The sequence below is a fragment of the Melospiza melodia genome, chromosome Z, assembly GCF_035770615.1.
Source record: "Melospiza melodia melodia isolate bMelMel2 chromosome Z, bMelMel2.pri, whole genome shotgun sequence".
Lineage (NCBI taxonomy): Eukaryota > Metazoa > Chordata > Aves > Passeriformes > Passerellidae > Melospiza > Melospiza melodia.
The window spans coordinates 41478140-41496819 of record NC_086226.1 but is presented as its reverse complement, the minus strand read 5'-3'; the positions used below and the strand labels follow the sequence as shown (position 1 = coordinate 41496819).

The 18680-nt window shown below is 40.9% G+C and overlaps 1 protein-coding gene across 1 annotated transcript in view; it reads left to right on the top strand.

The window, feature by feature from the left end:
- Positions 1–8375: 8375 nt before the first annotated feature.
- AGGF1 (angiogenic factor with G-patch and FHA domains 1) overlaps positions 8376–18680 on the top strand; it is a 24618-nt gene continuing 14313 nt past the window's right edge. Inside the window, exons 1-5 of the mRNA XM_063179867.1 lie at positions 8376–8555; positions 9550–9646; positions 10094–10299; positions 11014–11160; positions 13404–13592. Coding sequence (XP_063035937.1) covers positions 8376–8555; positions 9550–9646; positions 10094–10299; positions 11014–11160; positions 13404–13592 — 819 coding nt within the window. The remainder of the gene's footprint in view (positions 8556–9549; positions 9647–10093; positions 10300–11013; positions 11161–13403; positions 13593–18680) is intronic.

Here is an 18680-nt window from a genome sequence, read left to right as displayed (position 1 = left end):
GCAGAGGCAAAACTAGCAGCAAGGAAGAGGAGAGAAAGAGAAAGGGGGAAAACTAGCAGCCTCATGTATAGGTTAGACATTAATTCAGTTTTGCTACTATTTCAAAATTGGCTTGCCATCACCAACTCAGTAGCTGGATCAGGTATTAAAAACTGTAGTAACAGCGACAAGTTTTGCTTTCTGTTGGTCTCACCTGTAGCCAGTCTCTTCGAAAATTGGGCAGGCAAACTGGCACGCTGCAGTGAGAAGTCCAAATAGTCAATTTTGGTGTGATTAATAACAAGAGGCAGCTGTTAAGCCTTGCAGCTGATGGAGTTCTAGATAAATTTGTGGTGATTTGTGTATTTGCACATGTAAATCTCAACAGAAATTTAAGGGAATAGTGGCAAACAAACAGTACAGGTTAGTCAGTATCAAGGAAATTCTAGCAAAGGAATCTAGTGTATTTGTGCTAGCAAAGAGAAAAAAGTAGCCACTGCCCCCTGAGCAACAACATTCTCCTACATGTGTCTTCACACACTTGCCCTGAGGTGCCAGTTAAAAAGAAGGGCCTGGTAAACCCAAAGGTTTCAAAGCAGCTGATTTCTAAGAAGAATCTCTATGTGGAAAGAAACCATTGTAATAGCTTCTGGGGAAAACAAAAAGCCATGCAAATTGAGGACTGCTTTGAGACCATGGTTGTGGTGGAATTTTCATGGCTCACCTTCCTGTTTTCAAAACACAAATGCATTCCTGCTTACTTGTTGCACTTTTCTAACACACAGCAGGAAAACAACTTTTTCAGAGCTCATACTAAAAAAACACCAATTTTTGTGATTTACTGATGTTTGGGAAGCCAACTAAACAGAGTGGTGCGATAAGAAAGACACCACAAGTTTCACCATCATGCAGAGGGAACCCTCTGAAGCACATCCACATCTCCCCACTTTGGCTTGTCAGCAGTCTTTTTGGAGTTGAGCTGAACCTCAGCTATTGACCCACAGTACAGCATGTCCCTTCGAGAGCACATCCCTCCTAGTCATGCCCTGTGTTTTCTTCACAGTAAACACTTCCTGATCTGGTTTAGGACTTAATGGAATATATTTGGAAAATTATAAGAAAATTTCTGATGAGGACTATGTGGGGGGAATAAGGTATGCCCCTTTAAACCACTCTATTTGACTGACTCAAAAACCCCTGTATTTTTCATTATAAAATCTCTAGTGTGTGTGTGTGTGTGTGTATGTGAGTTACATGAAAGTACCAGTTAATTGCAGATACAAAATCTGACAGTATATTCACAAATACCTTTTTAAAGTTTGTACTGAAAGACCTGTTTCACATGGCAAACTGAAAATACTACAGCCTGAGTGTTCTCTTTCAGGACAAATGGGCCCCCAGAAGGAGCAACCACAGGAAAATCATAGGGGTATAATTGGGAACAGGATATCATGTTGAACATTGCTTATCTGACACAACTTTTGTTCCATTCCATAGGGATGGAAGCTGTTCTGGATGTGAGGAATGAATCAGACTCAAGAGGCTGCCAAGAATGAAAAAAGCTAAAACTCCACAATCCTCAATGTTAGTTTATCATAGAATAGAAAAGATGGTAATTTTTGCAGAAAAAACTCAAATATACTAGATAAAAATCTGATATATTGCCCATGTGAACCCAAAGACATGTAAAAATTAAAAATTTGTCTTCATATCAAAACTGTGGATAATCTGGACATTGAGTTGCATTTGGTTCTCATTTAATTATCTAATAATTAATATAATTTTTTTTGTTGTTTTAATGAGATTAAATTCCATTTGGCTCCAATTCAGACAATAAAGCTATTAAAATAATTTTAACTCATCAGGCTTCCAGCAGAATGTCAGGTAATTCCTGTGGTACATGTATTAAAACATGTCATACCTGATTTGTTCTTAATTAGAGCCTCTACATAATAGCATTGGAATATGAATAGTTACATGCATCTGTCCATGGCTATAAATGTCTAAAGCAGTTTTGGGGTGGGGGGTAATCACTACTCCAGCTACTTTTTAACAGATAATACACCTGTACACGAATTTTACATGAAATATGAGTCAGCTGAAGAAACCTGACAGTTTAATTAACCTGGTGATGAGTTTGCCTCCTTTGCTTCCGACTTTCCCTCACAAAACTATCTCTTCTGCTTTTTTTTTCATTTTCCCCACAGTTACCCAGATGGAAACATTCTGCATTTCAAAGAAAAATTCCTGTAAAGAGAGCTTTTTAATTGTCAGCAATTTGTTTAAGTGTTTCAAATTCATACCTGCACATCATCCAGTCTTTCTATGTTCCTTTTGATTTTTTACAAAAACCAGAACTTAAAAATTATGCAACCCGTACTGTTGTATGATGAGAGAAAATGGGAATACTGCAACTTCCACAAACACATGTAATAATTAATACTATAAGTATTATAGTATTATTAATACCAATTACTAATGTTTAACAGTTGCTGATCAAACAGGCATAAAATTTGCATGCTCTTACTGTGTGATGGGCCATGGAGAGGTGGGCACACTTTCTGCCCTGCTATCACATGATAAAAAAACCCACACAGGCAGTTTTCTTGGTCTTGGCCATCTGCTTTTAATTGACCTGTGTGATTGTTTCTCTTCCTGTAACAAGCACTGTCATCTTTGATTCTGGGGCATGGTACAGGCAGAGAAAGGTCCTGTAGGCAGTGTGCAGGCAAACCACACACTTCGTTGTCATTGCCTGGCATTTGTTAGCCTAAGATTTGGCAGAGGCCAGGGTGAAGAGCAAGAGGAATGTCGGCACAGCTGGTGCAGAAGTGCAGATGGAGCGGATGAAGTGGGTTTGCACATGAGTACTTGGAAAGAGCACAGTGGGAAGGCATGCTCCTTGGGTGTGAGCATATGAAGGCACTGGACACCACAGCACCACACCACAAAGAAAAGATCTCACCTGCTGCTGCACTGACAAAGGGGCGTGCATGACATAAGCTAACAAATCCACTATGATTGTCATGCCAGTGGGATCCTTCTGTGATGGGGATGTAGCATTGCAGAGAGGGCTACCTGCAACTATTTTGGCATCTTTAGCATCAAATCTTGTTTTGTTCTAGGATCTTCAGCCTGATATTGAACTCTGCTGCCTTCAGAGACCAGCCTTCATTTACCACTTTGACTCTTTCCTGCATTAATCTATTTTTGTCTTTGCAACTCAGCAAAGTTGTCAAAGTTTATTCACAATCACTAAGCAAAGATTTCAGATATTTGGAAGCTTTTTGCTACTGAAAAATGTATTTAATAGCCTTTATAAAACATGTAAGCAAAGTTAGCATCAAAGCCAAAGAGCTTAGGTTGATGCTGGGTGGTGAGTCACATATGCTCTGAATCTTCATGAACTGTTTGAGACAAGGCCCTCAGGGGGCAATGATAAAATGCATACAGTGTTATCTCTTGTACAGCAAGAAAGGCACATTCGTATTTACTCCTCTGCACTAATAGCAAGTTCAAAAAAGAACATTCCAACTTTGGAGCAGCTCAGGTGTCTGTGCTAACATATCTGTTCACTCTACAGCACTAAGGATACAGGTATCTCCCAGCAGCAGACATTCCTAAAGAGAAGGGTAGAAAGAAGCTGTCCCTTAGAAGCAGGTGATTCACTCTCTCTAGGGTACCAAATCCCATCGATGCAATAGGCGAGTCTTGCTCCTTTAATCTGCTGGCAGCCCTTAGATCATCTCAAGGAACAGCCACAAGCCAATTTCAGTGACAGTCTCCAGCAGCTGGAGGGAGGGAGAAAATCAGGTTAGCAATCCATTTGGCCTAGTTAGGCAATTTTCAATACTGTATTTCAGAGCATTAAATTAAAAAAAAAAAATAAAAATAGGGGAAAAATGAAAAAAAAAAGGAAGAAAAACCAAACAAAACCACAAAAACCACCAAACCAAATCCTTAAATGCCACCTAGTGGTAAAAGCTATTTTAACATCCCTGCTTTACAGGGAGACACCGGCGGAAAAGGACCACTGCATGGAGTCATAGTTAGACCTGTTCGGATTTTCTGAGTTCACCTGCATGTCTGAAGGTCAGAAGTTCTATGAGTATTGGAAATATGCTCATAGAGCTCAAGCTCTGCAGTCTGTGTGCTGTGATGTCTCATTTTCAAATGCCTCAAAATGGGAGCAGTATTGCCAGCTGCAAACTGGGGAGTCTGTCCTTGCAGTAGGACAATGGGTAGGTCTACGACATGCAGTTGGTGTCTGGGTGAACCCAGAAGCCTTAAGATGCTGTCATGGGAGACAGCCACCCACGGTGCAGGCACAAAAGGAATCTCACGTGCAGAAATTTTAAATCCTTGTTAATACTGGTGTCTTAAAACTGGTTCAAAGTTGCCACAGCAAGATTGTAGCAAGTAGTTCACTGCTTCTATTTGAAATCTCTGAGCGTTGCAAAGCAAGCTAACACTGGCTGAAAAGGTTTATATAGAAAGAATTCCAGCGCAAATTACCGACTTTTTGCTGGTACCTGCAGCCTTTCACAAGCACTTCCTGGTCCTGCTTGACAAAACCCCTGTGCCATATCCTCAGTACCTATCAGAACAGAGGTCACTGACTGGCTGTCATCTGTTTGGATACATAATGTTCTGGGTTGCTTTTCTGCAGAAATACTCCTCATGTCTCTGAGAAGATGCTGCTGGGACCCCTGATCAGCAATCAGCTGGGACCCCAGACCAGAGCAAAGCCAAGCCAGAGATCTGCCCAAGCTCTGAGGAACTGCATGAAGTTCTCTGGCATGACATATTCTGCTCTCCTGCAGTATTGACTCCACATCATGGCAAAGGATCCCTTAATCCACTCATAGGCAATCAATCTGCCTTCTTCAAAGCAGCACCATGGCAAGAGGTAGACCATGTGACTCGAGGGGATGTACTAAAGAACTTGTTCTCTGAGAAGTGCCACTCTAGACAATGTTCTCGCCTTTAAAAAAAGCTTAGGAGCACACCAGAGAGCTTTCATCAAGCTTGGAAGCATCCATTTTTCAAATAATGTATATCCATAAGGGAAGGAGAGTGCTGACAGGGAAGAAAATCTCTGAAAAGATCTGCAGCTTGATCTACTTAAACTGATTTTCTCTTTCCTTTCCCTGTAGCTGATTTCTCTTTAAGATCTATGTGTAGGTTGTGATGTGTGCAGTAGTGCTACTATTATTTTAAATAGGGCATTGTCATTTGTCATTGCCTCATCAAATGTGATATGCTGATGAAGGAACCTTTAAGTTCCAGGAAGATTTTTGAAGATTTTGCTGTGAAAATCTGTATCTCAAGATATGATATCACCACCTGAAGAACTTTTTCAGACTCTCCATGTTGTTGCAAGGCTAAAAACATGTATCTGCCAAACCCATGATCACCATTTCCTAAGAAACTTCAAACCAGAAAAGAACAGCCAGAGATTTACCCCAAAACCTGAAGTGCAGTGCGGCTAGCACCAACTTGGAGGAAGAGAAGACAAGACAAGAATACAGAACTATGAGCACCAAGGATACAAATCACAAGGAATTTTGAATCACTACATTTAAGCTCATTTTTGCAACAGAAAACACATGCAATCATATTAATAGAAGCTTTTACCATCTCAGAGGTGGGGCAATGCCTTGAAGATGTGATAGCAACGATGGCTTCAAGCACTCATCCACCTCTTTGCACTCCCTTTAGAAGGAGAAACCTGCAAAAAGGAATAGATGAGGACCACATCCTCCACTGGGGTAGGGGAATGAGGAAACAGAGAGAGCAATACTGGAGCCATCCAAGCTGGGCTGGCGTATGTTCTGCAACTCTTGGTTGTTACTGCATAGTATCAGTATAGGGAAAGAACAGCCAGGAACAGAGCTCCGTGTCTTCACCTTTCCTTCACCTCCAGGCCCTGACAGAGTTGGGCTCCTGAATTTTGCTTGTGCAGGCAGCATGCACTGTGGCATTTTCTTTCATGCAGGTCTGGGCTCGTGATAGCATTTTGGTGAGGAAAGGTCTTCTGGAGATAATGCCCTTGGCCAGACAGTTTGTGTTTCAGCAGCCTTGCTGTCCCTGCTTCCTACAAGCCACTTCATTTTTATTCCACAGTCCTTTGGTGGCAAATGCCCCTGTGACCAAAGCTCTCACCTCCTTTTAATACATGAGGTGCAAGAGCTAAGCATCTGTTTCCTGTCTAGCTGGATTGAGATGCCACCTATACTTCCAAGCACAACTACTCAATCCCAGAGGATGAGTAGTCAAGGGCACACTAGGAGCACGGGTAGGAACATAGCATGTGGAGAGGCACTGACAGATTGGTGGCAGGGATGCACGTCACCTCTACCCTCTCTATTTCTGTCTGCTGCCTTTAGGAATAGCCACTGTTTGGAGAGCTGGCATCACTCTTCATCTTCTTTTCACTGCCTAAACTGCAACATCCATTGTTTTTACAATTGAATATTTAACCTACAGATCAAAGGCCAGTCTTTTAGAAGAAGATTCCCTAAACTTCGCACAATTTAAGCAGGGCAGTGAATGAAATCTGATCTTTCAGGAAGTATCTCCCTCCAGCTCAGGTCTGTTTACTTATACACATTGAGTGAAACCATCCTGATGCAAACAAAAGCCATTATCTAAAATAAAACAATTTTGATAGAGACAATACACTAATTCTCAACTAATGAGACATACCTTTCCAATGAGGTATATTGAGGTCTGAAACTGTGTTATTTTAGTATCTCTCAGGACCTCCAGTCCACAGCTGAGCTTTGCATCTTTTCACAAAATGTTTTCAATACAAAATATATGTATTATTTTTCCTATTTCCTGTGAATTAGGATATGGACAGAAGTAGATTTTCTTCTTGCCTGCTCATGTAGCCCACCTTATAGAGATTAGGCATTAGATTGTGGTGGTTTTCAGTCAGAGCAGTACTTGATGAGTGGCCCATGACTGCATGTCTTCGCAGAGAACAGTAGCATTCTTGTTAAATAAGCACCACCAGGTACCATACTTTTCAAACTCAGGTGTCTTTGGACTGTATTTTTGGAAATGTAATATGTTAAAAACATATGCATTCAAATGAAATTAATATATTACTTAAAGTGTACTTGAAGTGCAAAGGCGGTGCATCATTCAGGATATATCTGAAAGCAGATGTAGATGTCCATTTATGCAGCACACTCACTGTTGTCAGATCTGAAAGCTATTGATATACTTCTCGTTTCTGCAGCAAGGCACAAAAGCAACAGAGTGTATCAAAACAGTTCATTGAAAACTGAGAAGCACCATGGCCATCAGAGACAAATCACACTTAACATAAGAAGCCTGCGAGGTTAAGTTTGGAAAATTATGGTATTGAGATGGGGCTCAGGGGGAAATCCCGAGAACCTCTTCAACTGCTTCTACAAATCTCAGGAACAGAAATTTATCCAGGGCTGCCGTACTGCAGCTCTCAGCACTGACTGTGAATGATGTGTAAATGGCTCCAACTGCAACAACCTCCAGACGCGGCAATTTCTAGCCAGGAGATGGTGTGGTTTGCCACACTGTTGACTGAGAAATCAAGAGGCATTCCCCTCCCCACTCTAAAACAAACAAACGCACTCAAAAAAACCCTCAAACAAAAATGCGCCCTACTTTTGCCTGAAAGCACACGCTAGAATTACTTTTCATTTTTTTATGTGATGCAGCTGAAACCCTGGGGCCCACCACCAGCAGCAAGCTCTGCCTGACACGACCAAGCCTAGGTGATGTAGGAGCTCGGTACTTCGAGCACGTCCGGCGCCGAGACCGCCCCGCCTTTGGGTGTCGCTGCTCATCCCTCATCTTGTTCCCGACGCTGCCGCCGTCCCCGGGCAGCACCGCCCGCCCCAGCTCCCGGGGTCGGCCCAGTCTCCGGGAGCTCCCGCTCCGCCCGTGCCGTCCCGCCGCGCCCCCGCCCCGGCCCCGCCTCTGGCCCGCCCTCTCCCCGCCTCCGGCCCCGCCCCCGCCCTCTCCCCGCCTCCGGCCCCGGCCCCGGCCCCGGCCCCGCCCCCGCCTCCGGCCCCGGCCCCGTCCCCGGCCCGCCCTCACCCCGCCTCCGGCCCCGGCCCCGCCCCCGCCCCTTCCCGCGCGCACGCGCACTGCCGCGCGCGCCGCTTCCGGCTGCTCCCCGCGTTTCCGCGCCCCGCGCCGCGTTCCCGCTCCCGCCCCGCGGGCGGACCCTCGCGCGCCGCACGGGACAGATCTCGGTGCGGCGGCGGCGCGCGCCCCGCGCCGCTTCCTGCCTTCGCGCCCGGCGGGCGCCATGGCCGGGGCCGGCGGGCGGGGCCGCGCGGGCGCTGCGGGGCGGGCGGAGGGCGGGCGCTGAGCTGCGGCGCAGGGGAGGGCGGGCGGCCATGGCCTCCCCGCCGGGCGCCGAGAGCCGAGCGGACCCGGGCGAGCAGGAGGCGGCGGCGGCGTTGCAGGCGGAACTGGGCGCGTGCCGTGAGCAGCTGGAGCGGGCACGGCGGCGGCTGCGGCGCGCCCAACGCCTGTACCAGCGGGAGCGGGAGAGCGGCGAGGCGCTCAGGAGGCAGGTAGGGCCCCTTGCCCTGGACACCGCGGCCTCCGACCCTTCCCCGGCCGGGAGCCGCTCGGCCCGCGCTCCGCTTGTCGCCTCCTCCCAATGTGCCCGTTCCACACGGTCCCTCAGCTCCCGCAGCTCGCCGGGCTCTCCTGGCCTGCGAGGGGCCAGAGCAGGTTTAAGGTCTCGAGTCAGAGCTTGGTGGTAAAAACGGTAACACCTTCTCTACCGCAGGGTTAGATTTGCGGTCAGAAGGAAAAATTACATGTATCAGAGGGAAAGAAGTTTATTGAACTAAGTGTGAGGTAAAGGAAGAGTGGCAAGACGTCTCTGTGAATGCTTATGGCAAAAGAGGGAAGTTTAGGGGAGCCCTCATTGTGGTGTACAGCTTCTTTGTGAGGGGAGGCAGGCAGTGATATCCTCTCTGGCAGAACCCGAGGGAACGGCTTCAAGTTGTGTCAGGGGCATTTTAGATTAGATATTAGAAAAAGGTTCTTCATACAGGGGATGCTTGGGCAATGGAAGAGGTCCAGCAGAGAAGCAGTCACAGCACTAAGCCTGCCAGAGCTCAAGGAGCATTTGGACAATGCTCTCGGGCACATGGTGTGACTCTTGGGGTGTCCTGTGCAGGGCCGAGAGTTGGACTTGGTGGTCCTCGTGGGTTCCTTCTACTCAGAGCATTCTGTGCTTTGTAAATGCCACAGTCATCACTACAGGACAGTGATCGTTGCTTGAAATCCAAGTTTACAGGGTAGGCATTTGGGAATAATCTCGGTTAAGTTTCTGTGCTCCTTTGTCAGCAGAAATTATGTGTTTCTTCATGCCAGCCATTCAAGTACAAAATTGTCTCCTGACAACCAAAATCACTTGAAATCACATCACACCTGTGATGCCATTATGTTTTGTTTGAATTACGGAATGCGAAATAGGCTGACTCTCTTTTCTGAGATCGCAGACCACTAAAATTGATGGCAGTATTTGTTTTTAACATGCAATTTTTCTTTCAGGTAGAAGAACTCACTAAAGAAATCCATAATAGAAAGGAGAAAGATACGTCTAGTGTAGAAGTACAGACAGAGGACTGTGCTGCATGGTCACAAGCAGGTACAGAGGGTGGTGACTGTTTAAATAGGGATATGGAACAGTATCTTAGTTTGAAAATGTTGTAATATAGAATACATTTCAGGTCTAGATCCTTTGCTGAATTAAATTTCTTAACCTGACCTTATCTTTCAGACCTTTTGGTATTCATTCAAGGCATTAATTCAGGATAAAATGTAGCGTGGACTAGCAGAATCCATGCCATTGTAATTGGTTACATAGTAATCTCATGTTGCAAGCATACACACTTCACTAAGTTTTGAAGTATATGAAAACAAGAGGTAGGATTGGAATAAATTCAGAGTAGAGGCACTACCTAATATTTGATTTTCATTAGACTACTTAACTGTATAAATTTCCAGTTTAAGATTTAGCATCTTTCAACTGCATTAGTAAAATACTGCCTTGCTAATTTATGCAACTTCAACTTTTCTTTCTCGTCCCTGGCAGATTATTACTACTATGAAAATTATTACAATCACACTGATACCCAAGATTGTGCATCTGAGCTACCAGTGCAGCACAGTCATGAGAGTGAAGGCACTGAGCATAACTCCACAGAGGAATCAGAGGCAGGTGTTAATATTGCGCTGAGGAAGGATAGCACCAGAGCTATTGAAGGTGGAGAAGAGGAAAATTTCGTCCAGAATTCACAGGTTTTTGGACTTTCTGGAGTTTTACCAGTTTTGAAATCAGTATTCTGTTAATATTCCATCTAAAAGATGTGCTTGCAGTCCTGAGAGCTTTATACAAAATGATTTTTTTGTGATGGTCTAGTGCTGATAATACCCTTGTACTTCAGAACTAGTTCTTTTTGTAGTATGTTCCAAGTGGAGCACCCTCTTAGATTTGTGTCTTGGAGTTTGAGAGATCTTGTAAAAAGGCATATATGTCTTGCATAGCCTGGAAGCAAGATTTTTTTTCAGCATATGGACATATGTCCATGCTGATTTTCTTAAACAGTGCTTTTTATTTTTTCTTCCATTGACATAAGGAAGCAAGATATAAGGAGAAGAACATTGTTGGTGGGGTTTCTTTGCTTATTTTGTGGTGGGTTAGTTTTCTTCCCTGATCTTCAGCCTTCTCTCAGGTCACTCAGTTTACTGAGTTTGTGCCTCTAGCATCTGAAATGGAACAGAGGGCAGAAATCTGTCTTAGAGATGCTCTAAGACAAGAAACAAGATGTTTCTTGTGTGTATATTTGGTGTGAGTCACTTTTGAGTAAACCTGGAGAAAAATGAAAGACACAGGCTGAAGTCTTGGTCCTGTTGAAATAAGTAGGAGTTTTCCAGTAAACCACAGCCAGATTTTTGTCTTCTGAAACAGTCCACGTTCACAGAGCACTTACCTTTCTTGTTTTCTGTTATCAGGAGATAGAAGAAACTTCAGTACCAGAAGGTTCTTTGGCAGAGAGCTTGAGAGCTGCTGCAGAGGCTGCTGTTTCACAAACTGGATTTATATATGATGAAAATACAGGATTGTATTATGACCATAGCACTGGATTCTACTACAATTCAGTAAGGATAATTTCCTAAATTCTTGGAATTTTTTGTCTATCACAAAAATTTTGTTAGTAAAAGTTGATATGAGCGAAGAACTAAGATCCAAGCTGATCTTATGTTTTGAAAAACAGGTTACTGAAAATGAATAGTTAAAAATTTGTTAATTAGTTTATTAATTATTTCAGTCAAATTAAAGATAGCAGGCGAGGATACAAGTTTAGATTTTAATTCTGTTTTTTGATGTCTCATAGGTCTCCAAGTTACTTGGAGTTGTACAGATTATATACTATAAAGCTGATCTGTAACTCTTTCAAACCTAAAAGCTTGAGTTTAAAGATGTCTTGTTTAGGAAAAAACCCCCTATTTCTGAAGTCAGTTGCTTCTCCACAGTGAAAAGAGTCTTGGGAGGAAATACACAAAATGTTTGTGCTTTTACTTGAGTACTGTTACCAACTAGTTTGATTCTACAGGAAAATAACACACTTCTTTTAGAAGTGTTAGAAGATTAGATGATGGGTTAGAAATTCTTAATGGTTACTTTTTGATGTTTGTTTTTATATAGCTTTTGCAAAGGTTTTTTTTTGTCCTCTGAGGTGTGTTTGTATATGTATACAGATCTGTGGATAGATATGTATACACTGTACTGCACTGAGAACAGAGAGTTTGGTTGCAGTGTTATATTCAGCTCAACTGTAGAAAATGAATGAGGTATGCAGCTCTGTTCAGGATGCTTCTGGACTTAGTTTTTAAGGTCTCAAAGGATACCATTGGTTTTGACACCGTTTGTGGATATAGTTGTACATAAATGTTTGGGGCTATAGATTGCAGTTTATGGTACTTATTATTTAAATATCCAAATTAGAATTATCCAAAAGAATATCTTTGCTTGGTACTTAAGAGTTCTGAATTACAGGAAGTGTTCCTGCATTGGGTTTGCTGGCAAAGTTCTGATGATGGGGCCAGGGTGCGGAGGTAGCCTCTCTGAGAGAAGGCCAGGGGCTGCCTGGACATGGCTGGTCCCACTGCAGGGCACAGCACAGCCATCAGAGAAGCTGGTGGTGCTTCTCTGAAACCAGTGTAAGAAGGGGCATTACTATGCACAGTGGAGTCTGTGGCGGGGGGTGAATGAGAAAAATAACCCTGTGAACACCAGGGGCAAAGAAGAAGGAGCAGGAGGAGGTGCTCCAAGCACCAGAGCAGACCATGCAGAAACTACTCATACTATAGTCCGTGGAGGATCCCACAGACGCTGCTCCTTATGATGCCTTCTTTGGCTACCTAAACATAGAGACCAGACAAAATCAAGGGAATAAGCAGTTAACTTTATTGAAGGGCCTTTAGGTACATTTAGGGCAGCCAAAACCCCCCTAGAGGCTACACTCAAAAAATGGACAACAGGTCACGAGTTTTTATGTTTATAGGTTTGGTCCATTTGCATTTTGGGAGCTAATCTTCTATTTACAGTTACAGGTAATGAAGTCATTTACCCCAAGTTTGCTTCCAACCCACAGCTCGCTTTTGTTTACATTTCTTGATTCCCAGGCCGGGAGAGGAATTGTTTTGTCTGGCCAAAATGGGAAAGCAGCAGCTAACACTCTATAAGGAGTTTGGAGTTATACAATAATAAACTGCAGGATTACAAATACATGAAAAATATAAAAGCTGAAATCCCAAGGCATCACTTAGGGGACTGGAGAGCCCATGCCAGAGCTCAGAGCACATCTCCCTGGAAAGAGCTTTGCTGGTAGGAGCTGTGGCCTGTGGAGGACCCATGCTTGAGCAGTTCTTGAAGATCCCATGCTGGGCAGGGGAGAAGCAGTAGCAGAGAGGGACTTCTCATTAACTGATCTCAGCCCCTCTACTCCTCATTTCCCTGTACTCGGGTGGGGGAAGACAGGGAGAGGAACTGGGAATGAAGTAGTACCATTGAGCTTGTGAAAAAAAAAGTGGAAGAGATGTTTTGAGTTTAATCCTTGTCATCCAGCTGTATTTTAGCTATTTTCAAGTCAAATCTGGCTTGCCCATGATAGTGACTTTCATCTCTTGACCTATGAGCTTTCCATCTTATTTTCTTTACCAGTCTTGTTGAGCAAGAGAGTCAACAGAGTGGTTGGATGGGCATGTGGTAGCCATCCAGGATCAAGCCACCACAGTTCTTTCATTTTATCAAAATTAAAATGTGGTTCCTTATTAATCAGATGCTTCTTTGAACAGTATTTTTATTGATGTGATAACATTGTTCTTCATTTCTTATAAAGGAAAACCAACTGTATTATGACCCAGCAACTGGAATTTATTACTACTGTGATGTGGAAAGTGGCCGATACCAGTTTCATTCACGAGTGGATCTGCAGTCTTACCAGGCCTCTGGTACTAAGCACACCAAAGATAAAAAGGGGAAAAAGAAGAGAAAAGAACCAGAGTGGATTGCTGCAGATGAGTATAAGGTAACCTCAGAACTGATAGACAGAAAATGCAAAATCTCTTGGGTTTTTGTCTGTGATGCAATTTACAGGCTTTGGGGCTTGGTTTTATGCAGAGAATGTATACCCTACTTTTTAAACTATTTAAACATATTAAAACTATATACAGCAGGTTGCTAACTTGTAGTTAGTGTTCAAATAACTTTCCCATTGAGTGATTAAGAATTAAACTTTTAACTTTGATCCCCTCACTTTTTCAAGTTTTTTGAAATACTACCCAACTGTAAAGGAGTATAAAATTGAGTGTCAGTGAAGTTTTTTAAGTAGCAGGCACACTAGAATGAATTCAGTGTTTTGTGGGCTGGATTTACATCAGAAATTCAGTGGCGATGTCTTGGGTTTGGGATTCTGTCTTATGATTTGGTGTTGGTTTTTATGTTTGGTTGGGTTTTTTCAGATTCATATTATGAACCAAAAAAATGTAAATTTTGAAAATACACAATCCTTTCTCTGTGGCTGCCTTCCAGAGCGTAGTCCATTGCCATCTTACTGTATCTCTGCTATCATTTGGGATTTGGTGGTTCTTTCTTTGCATAGTATGTTCTCCTATTGATACTTGCTCACTTACTTGATATTTTCATTGTCATTAGTGTGTGGATAAGCTGCACATCTTAATAAATGCCCATTGTAATTAATATGTATTTTAAATTACAAAATTTTTCTGAGTGCTAAGAAAGCATACCATTTCTTGAAAAACATTACTGATTCCTAAACACCAAGTACTAACACAGCTATTAAATCTCAGGAAGCATTTCTGTTATGAACACTCTTACTGATGTTAAATTATATTCTTTCAATTTGTTTTATTACTTTAAGATAAAATTGAATATGTTGATTTCTCTAGTTTGAATTCTCTTTGGTTTGCATTCTTCAAAGCTATTGCTTTAACCATTACATAGCTTCATTATATAGGCCTCAGACATGCAGATTGGTTAAAATGTGAAATAATTACATTACTGTCCAGATACCCATACGTAATAGTCATATAACATCAGTGCACAGTTAAAAATTTTAATCAAGAGTGAGGTTATCTGAAAGACTTGAAAATAGAAACTATTTACATTAAGAAAAAGTGTAATTAGGTTAAATGGATAGTGATTGTTGACTGATTACACATTTTATAAACAAATTGTGGCTAATGCAGGAATTTCGGCTCCTTGAGGAAACCTCAAGTGAACCTTTCCATTTGGAAAGCTTGATCTGGGTACTTACAAACGCTAAGCATAATGATTCTTTAGACTGAAGAGAACAGGGCTATTGCAGTGAAAGTGCAGTTTTACCAGCACCCAGGTTCAGGGCCTGCTCTGTGCAAATGCTGAATTAGCATTCTCCCACTCTCAAAAGGCATTGATCAATACAGAACTTTATCCATTGAGTGTCAGGAAAGAATCACAAAAAGCTCATAGGAATAAATCTTTATCATAAACTGATCAATAGGTCCCTTAAATTTAGTTCTGTGATGAACTGTTACCTAAACCAACAAGAGTGTTTATAAAAATTTTAAGCCATGTATAGCTCTGACCTATCAAATAATGTTGACTACTTTTTAGACTCCCATCATAGTCTGCTTCTGTAATCTGATTATATTAGAAATAGAGGTTTGTCTTAAGCTTACTTTATACCAATATTTTTGTTTAGATAGTCTTGTTAGCAGATCTTTTCTGTGAGACTTCCACAGTCACAAGGTAGGAGGTAAACATCCATTTTTTTCTAGTCTGTTTTATTCATGGCGAACTGAGTACTTTGCTTTATTTGTGCATTAATTTGTTTCACCAAAAAGCTAACAGGGAAAACATTTAAAGTATACTGTAGTGCACAGATCTTTTCTTCTGTGCTCAGTGAGTGAAGGTCTATGTCAAAGAAGTAATCGTGGTCTTTTTAATTTTTTAAACAAAAACAGGGAGAATACAAAGTGAAACATAGGACACTCTCAATTTTAAACTTCAAAAATAAAAGAATGCCTTTTTATTAGTGCACTTCTTCATAAATGCACTGCTGGATTTAGAAGAAAAACTTACAGATACAGTTTACATTTGTGTTAAAACATTTCATTCTTGTGCTGTGGTTATTAATCACTTAATAATTCCATGTTACATTAATATAAAAGATTAAGATTTTCTAGAATAAAAGTAATTTTCTGTTATAAAATTGGAAATTTAATTTATAAGCTGCACAGTCAAATGCATAGATGCATGGTATTTTTTGGCAGTATTATTGTTGTCCAGTTTAGTCTTGTATTGGCAAAGGCACTGATTAGTTCATGGTAGAATAAAACTAAAAACATCTGGTTTTAAACAGGACTTAGTAGTTGAAGCATTGTATATTGAAATGCTTTTCTCCAAACATACTGCTCAGCCTTCTTCCTTTTCTTTCCCTGAATGCTGTTTAAATTATTCAGGTTATAACAATGATTTTGAAGACTAGTGCATCATTACTTCTTTTCCCAATTCATTATTAAATTGTGCTGCTAGCCTGAAAAATGGTCCCAACATTGCTTCATTTCTTTGACCAAAGTAGGTTTTACTTGCCGTTCTACAGGTAGGAGAAGGGTTTGGTTTAATGCCTAGGCTGTGGACCACTAGTGTTAAGAAAACAAGGTGTCCTTCTGTAACATGTCATTCAGCCCATGAACTTTATAATTCTTGGGTGAAGCTGAGGTGGTAAGAATATCCATGTAAAGCAGGGGAAGACAGCAGTGCTTACAGAATCATATCCATTTTTTCTCTTTTTCAGTTAAAGGAATAAATGTAAACAAATATTTATAGATATTTATAATTACTTAAAAATTATATTAGGAAATGTTCCTAATTCATACAAGAACTTTCCTTAAAGACATCCTTGCTTTTCAGTCACAAACTGAAACAGTATTACAAATAGTTTTCTTTTGACTTGTGAAACAAAGTATGCTGTCTCTACTTGCTTGTTTTTAACTGGCGATAAGGATTTTTTTGCCAGGATGAAGTGCTAGCCTCTGTGCGGTTCATATAAAAGCATTGGTAGAATACCTTGAAACTTTTAGACATGCAGTTAAGTTCTAGTATCTTTTTGAAGGGGTAGGTCAGAAAAAAGGTGGGACAAGAAACATGGTATTTTCTTCTGTACAAGAAAAACCTTAAAATAAGTAAATTTGGAAAAGTTCAAAAATTTTTTAAAAGGTGACATAAGTGATAATAGGATCCCTGGCCCAGTATCAAGATCCAGGGCTTCCATGTAGTTTGGAGAATAGACTGTGTGCAGTAGTGATCCTGCAGTTCTACTTGCTGCATTGGGGCTGTTAGAAATACACAGCAAAATTTAGAAGGAAGTTCTGACACATGCCATTTTTTCCATAAATTGTTTATTTAATTTTATTTTTTTTTAAATTTTCAAGCTACCACCTACTAAATTTTATTTCAGTGTGGTACTCAAAATTAACTTCTACCATGTTCTTTTCCATTATAGATTCATCATAGCTACATGTGTAGGAGAGGCAAGGTGGTTTTAGCAGTGTTTCCCATACAACTCTGGAAGCAGTGACTTTTCACTTTGTTTATCACATGTAGTTTACTTTTTGCTGATATTCATCCCATCTTTAGGTACGTCAGTTGACAGAAACCATGGCTAATCTGAAGATTTCTTCTTTTGGATTGGCAGCTTCTGGTAAAGGTAGAGTTGAGACGACAAAACACACATTAGTCCATGGATGTTTACCTTTAACCTTGATATTTTTGTTGAAGAAAAAAGAATATCTAGTAATTGATGTTTGGATACATTTTTTTCCTAAAGGAATTAATAAATCTTTTAAAGCTATTTAGTCAAAATTCATTCACCTGCAAAGTAGCTTTCAAATAGATTTTAAATACTTTGTAAGTAACATCTGAAGAAAACTTTGATGGCATTCTAGAATATTTGGGAAGAGAAGTATTTAGCATCCCTGTATAACATAAATCGACTGGACTAAAGAAACTACTCATTCTTTAGGTACAGTTATTTAATTCAGAGCTGTCCACCACCAGTGTATAAAATGGCTCCTATATGCTATATGTAGGAAGAGGGGTTTTTTCTGGCATTTAATTAGATTTTTTGCACTGGAAAATTGAGTATTGTGTAGGGTGGATAAGAGTAACTAAAGTACCTGTGGAATGATTTTAGCACATGAAACCTTAGTCATTTGAGTGGAAGAGCTGTTTTGAAGTGTTTGAAACTATTTCTTTAGTAAAATACTGTATTTCAGATTAATTTCATATTGAGGCTGTCAATGCTAAAGGTGTACTATTCAGTCCTGTAGAAGAGTGCTGAGAACAAATGAATCTGCTAAATAACCTAATGAACTTCTAGCAGACCAAAACACAGGATACACGTTTGAGAAAAGTTGTATCTGTCTATATTTCTCTGCTTTGTATAAAATAAATTCAGAGAAAAAAATAATTTAAACAGTGCAGTTCTTAGAATTGAGCCAATTATGCTCACAATAATAAGTTCCCATGTATGAGGATGCTGAAGAATTGCATGAACATGCATGGTGGTCAGCCATAGTACAGAAAAACTGAAGTTTTGAAAGACAAAATGTCTTGCTCTGTAACAGTAAAGCAAAAAGTATAGTTAAATGCTTAAAATACTTTGAAATTTTCATTAAAAACAGTTAAATGACAATGATAATATATATTTTCTGAGTAGGACAGTCTGCGTTTCAACAGGTCATTGTAAAAGTTTGTGCATATTCTCTATAAAGTTTGTGGCATATTCGCTATAAAGTAAAACAATCAGTTCCAGTCTGTCATGGTTTGGGCTTGGCACAGAGCCAATGCCCCCATGAGAATACCCTCTCCCTGGTGTCTGCTGTGAGATGTGACCAGGAATAAGCAAAGCAGGCTCTAGCTTAAAAATAAAGAAAACTTTATTACCTAAACTACAAGAAAAGAAGGAAAAAACTATAAGGGAAAAAATTGAAAACTTTACAAAAAGCACTTTCTTCCACCACTAAAATTTTTCAATCTGATACATTCCTTCAGATCACTAACTGCTTAGTCTGGCACTACCCTTTAGAATACTCAAACTTCAGTCTATGAAGAG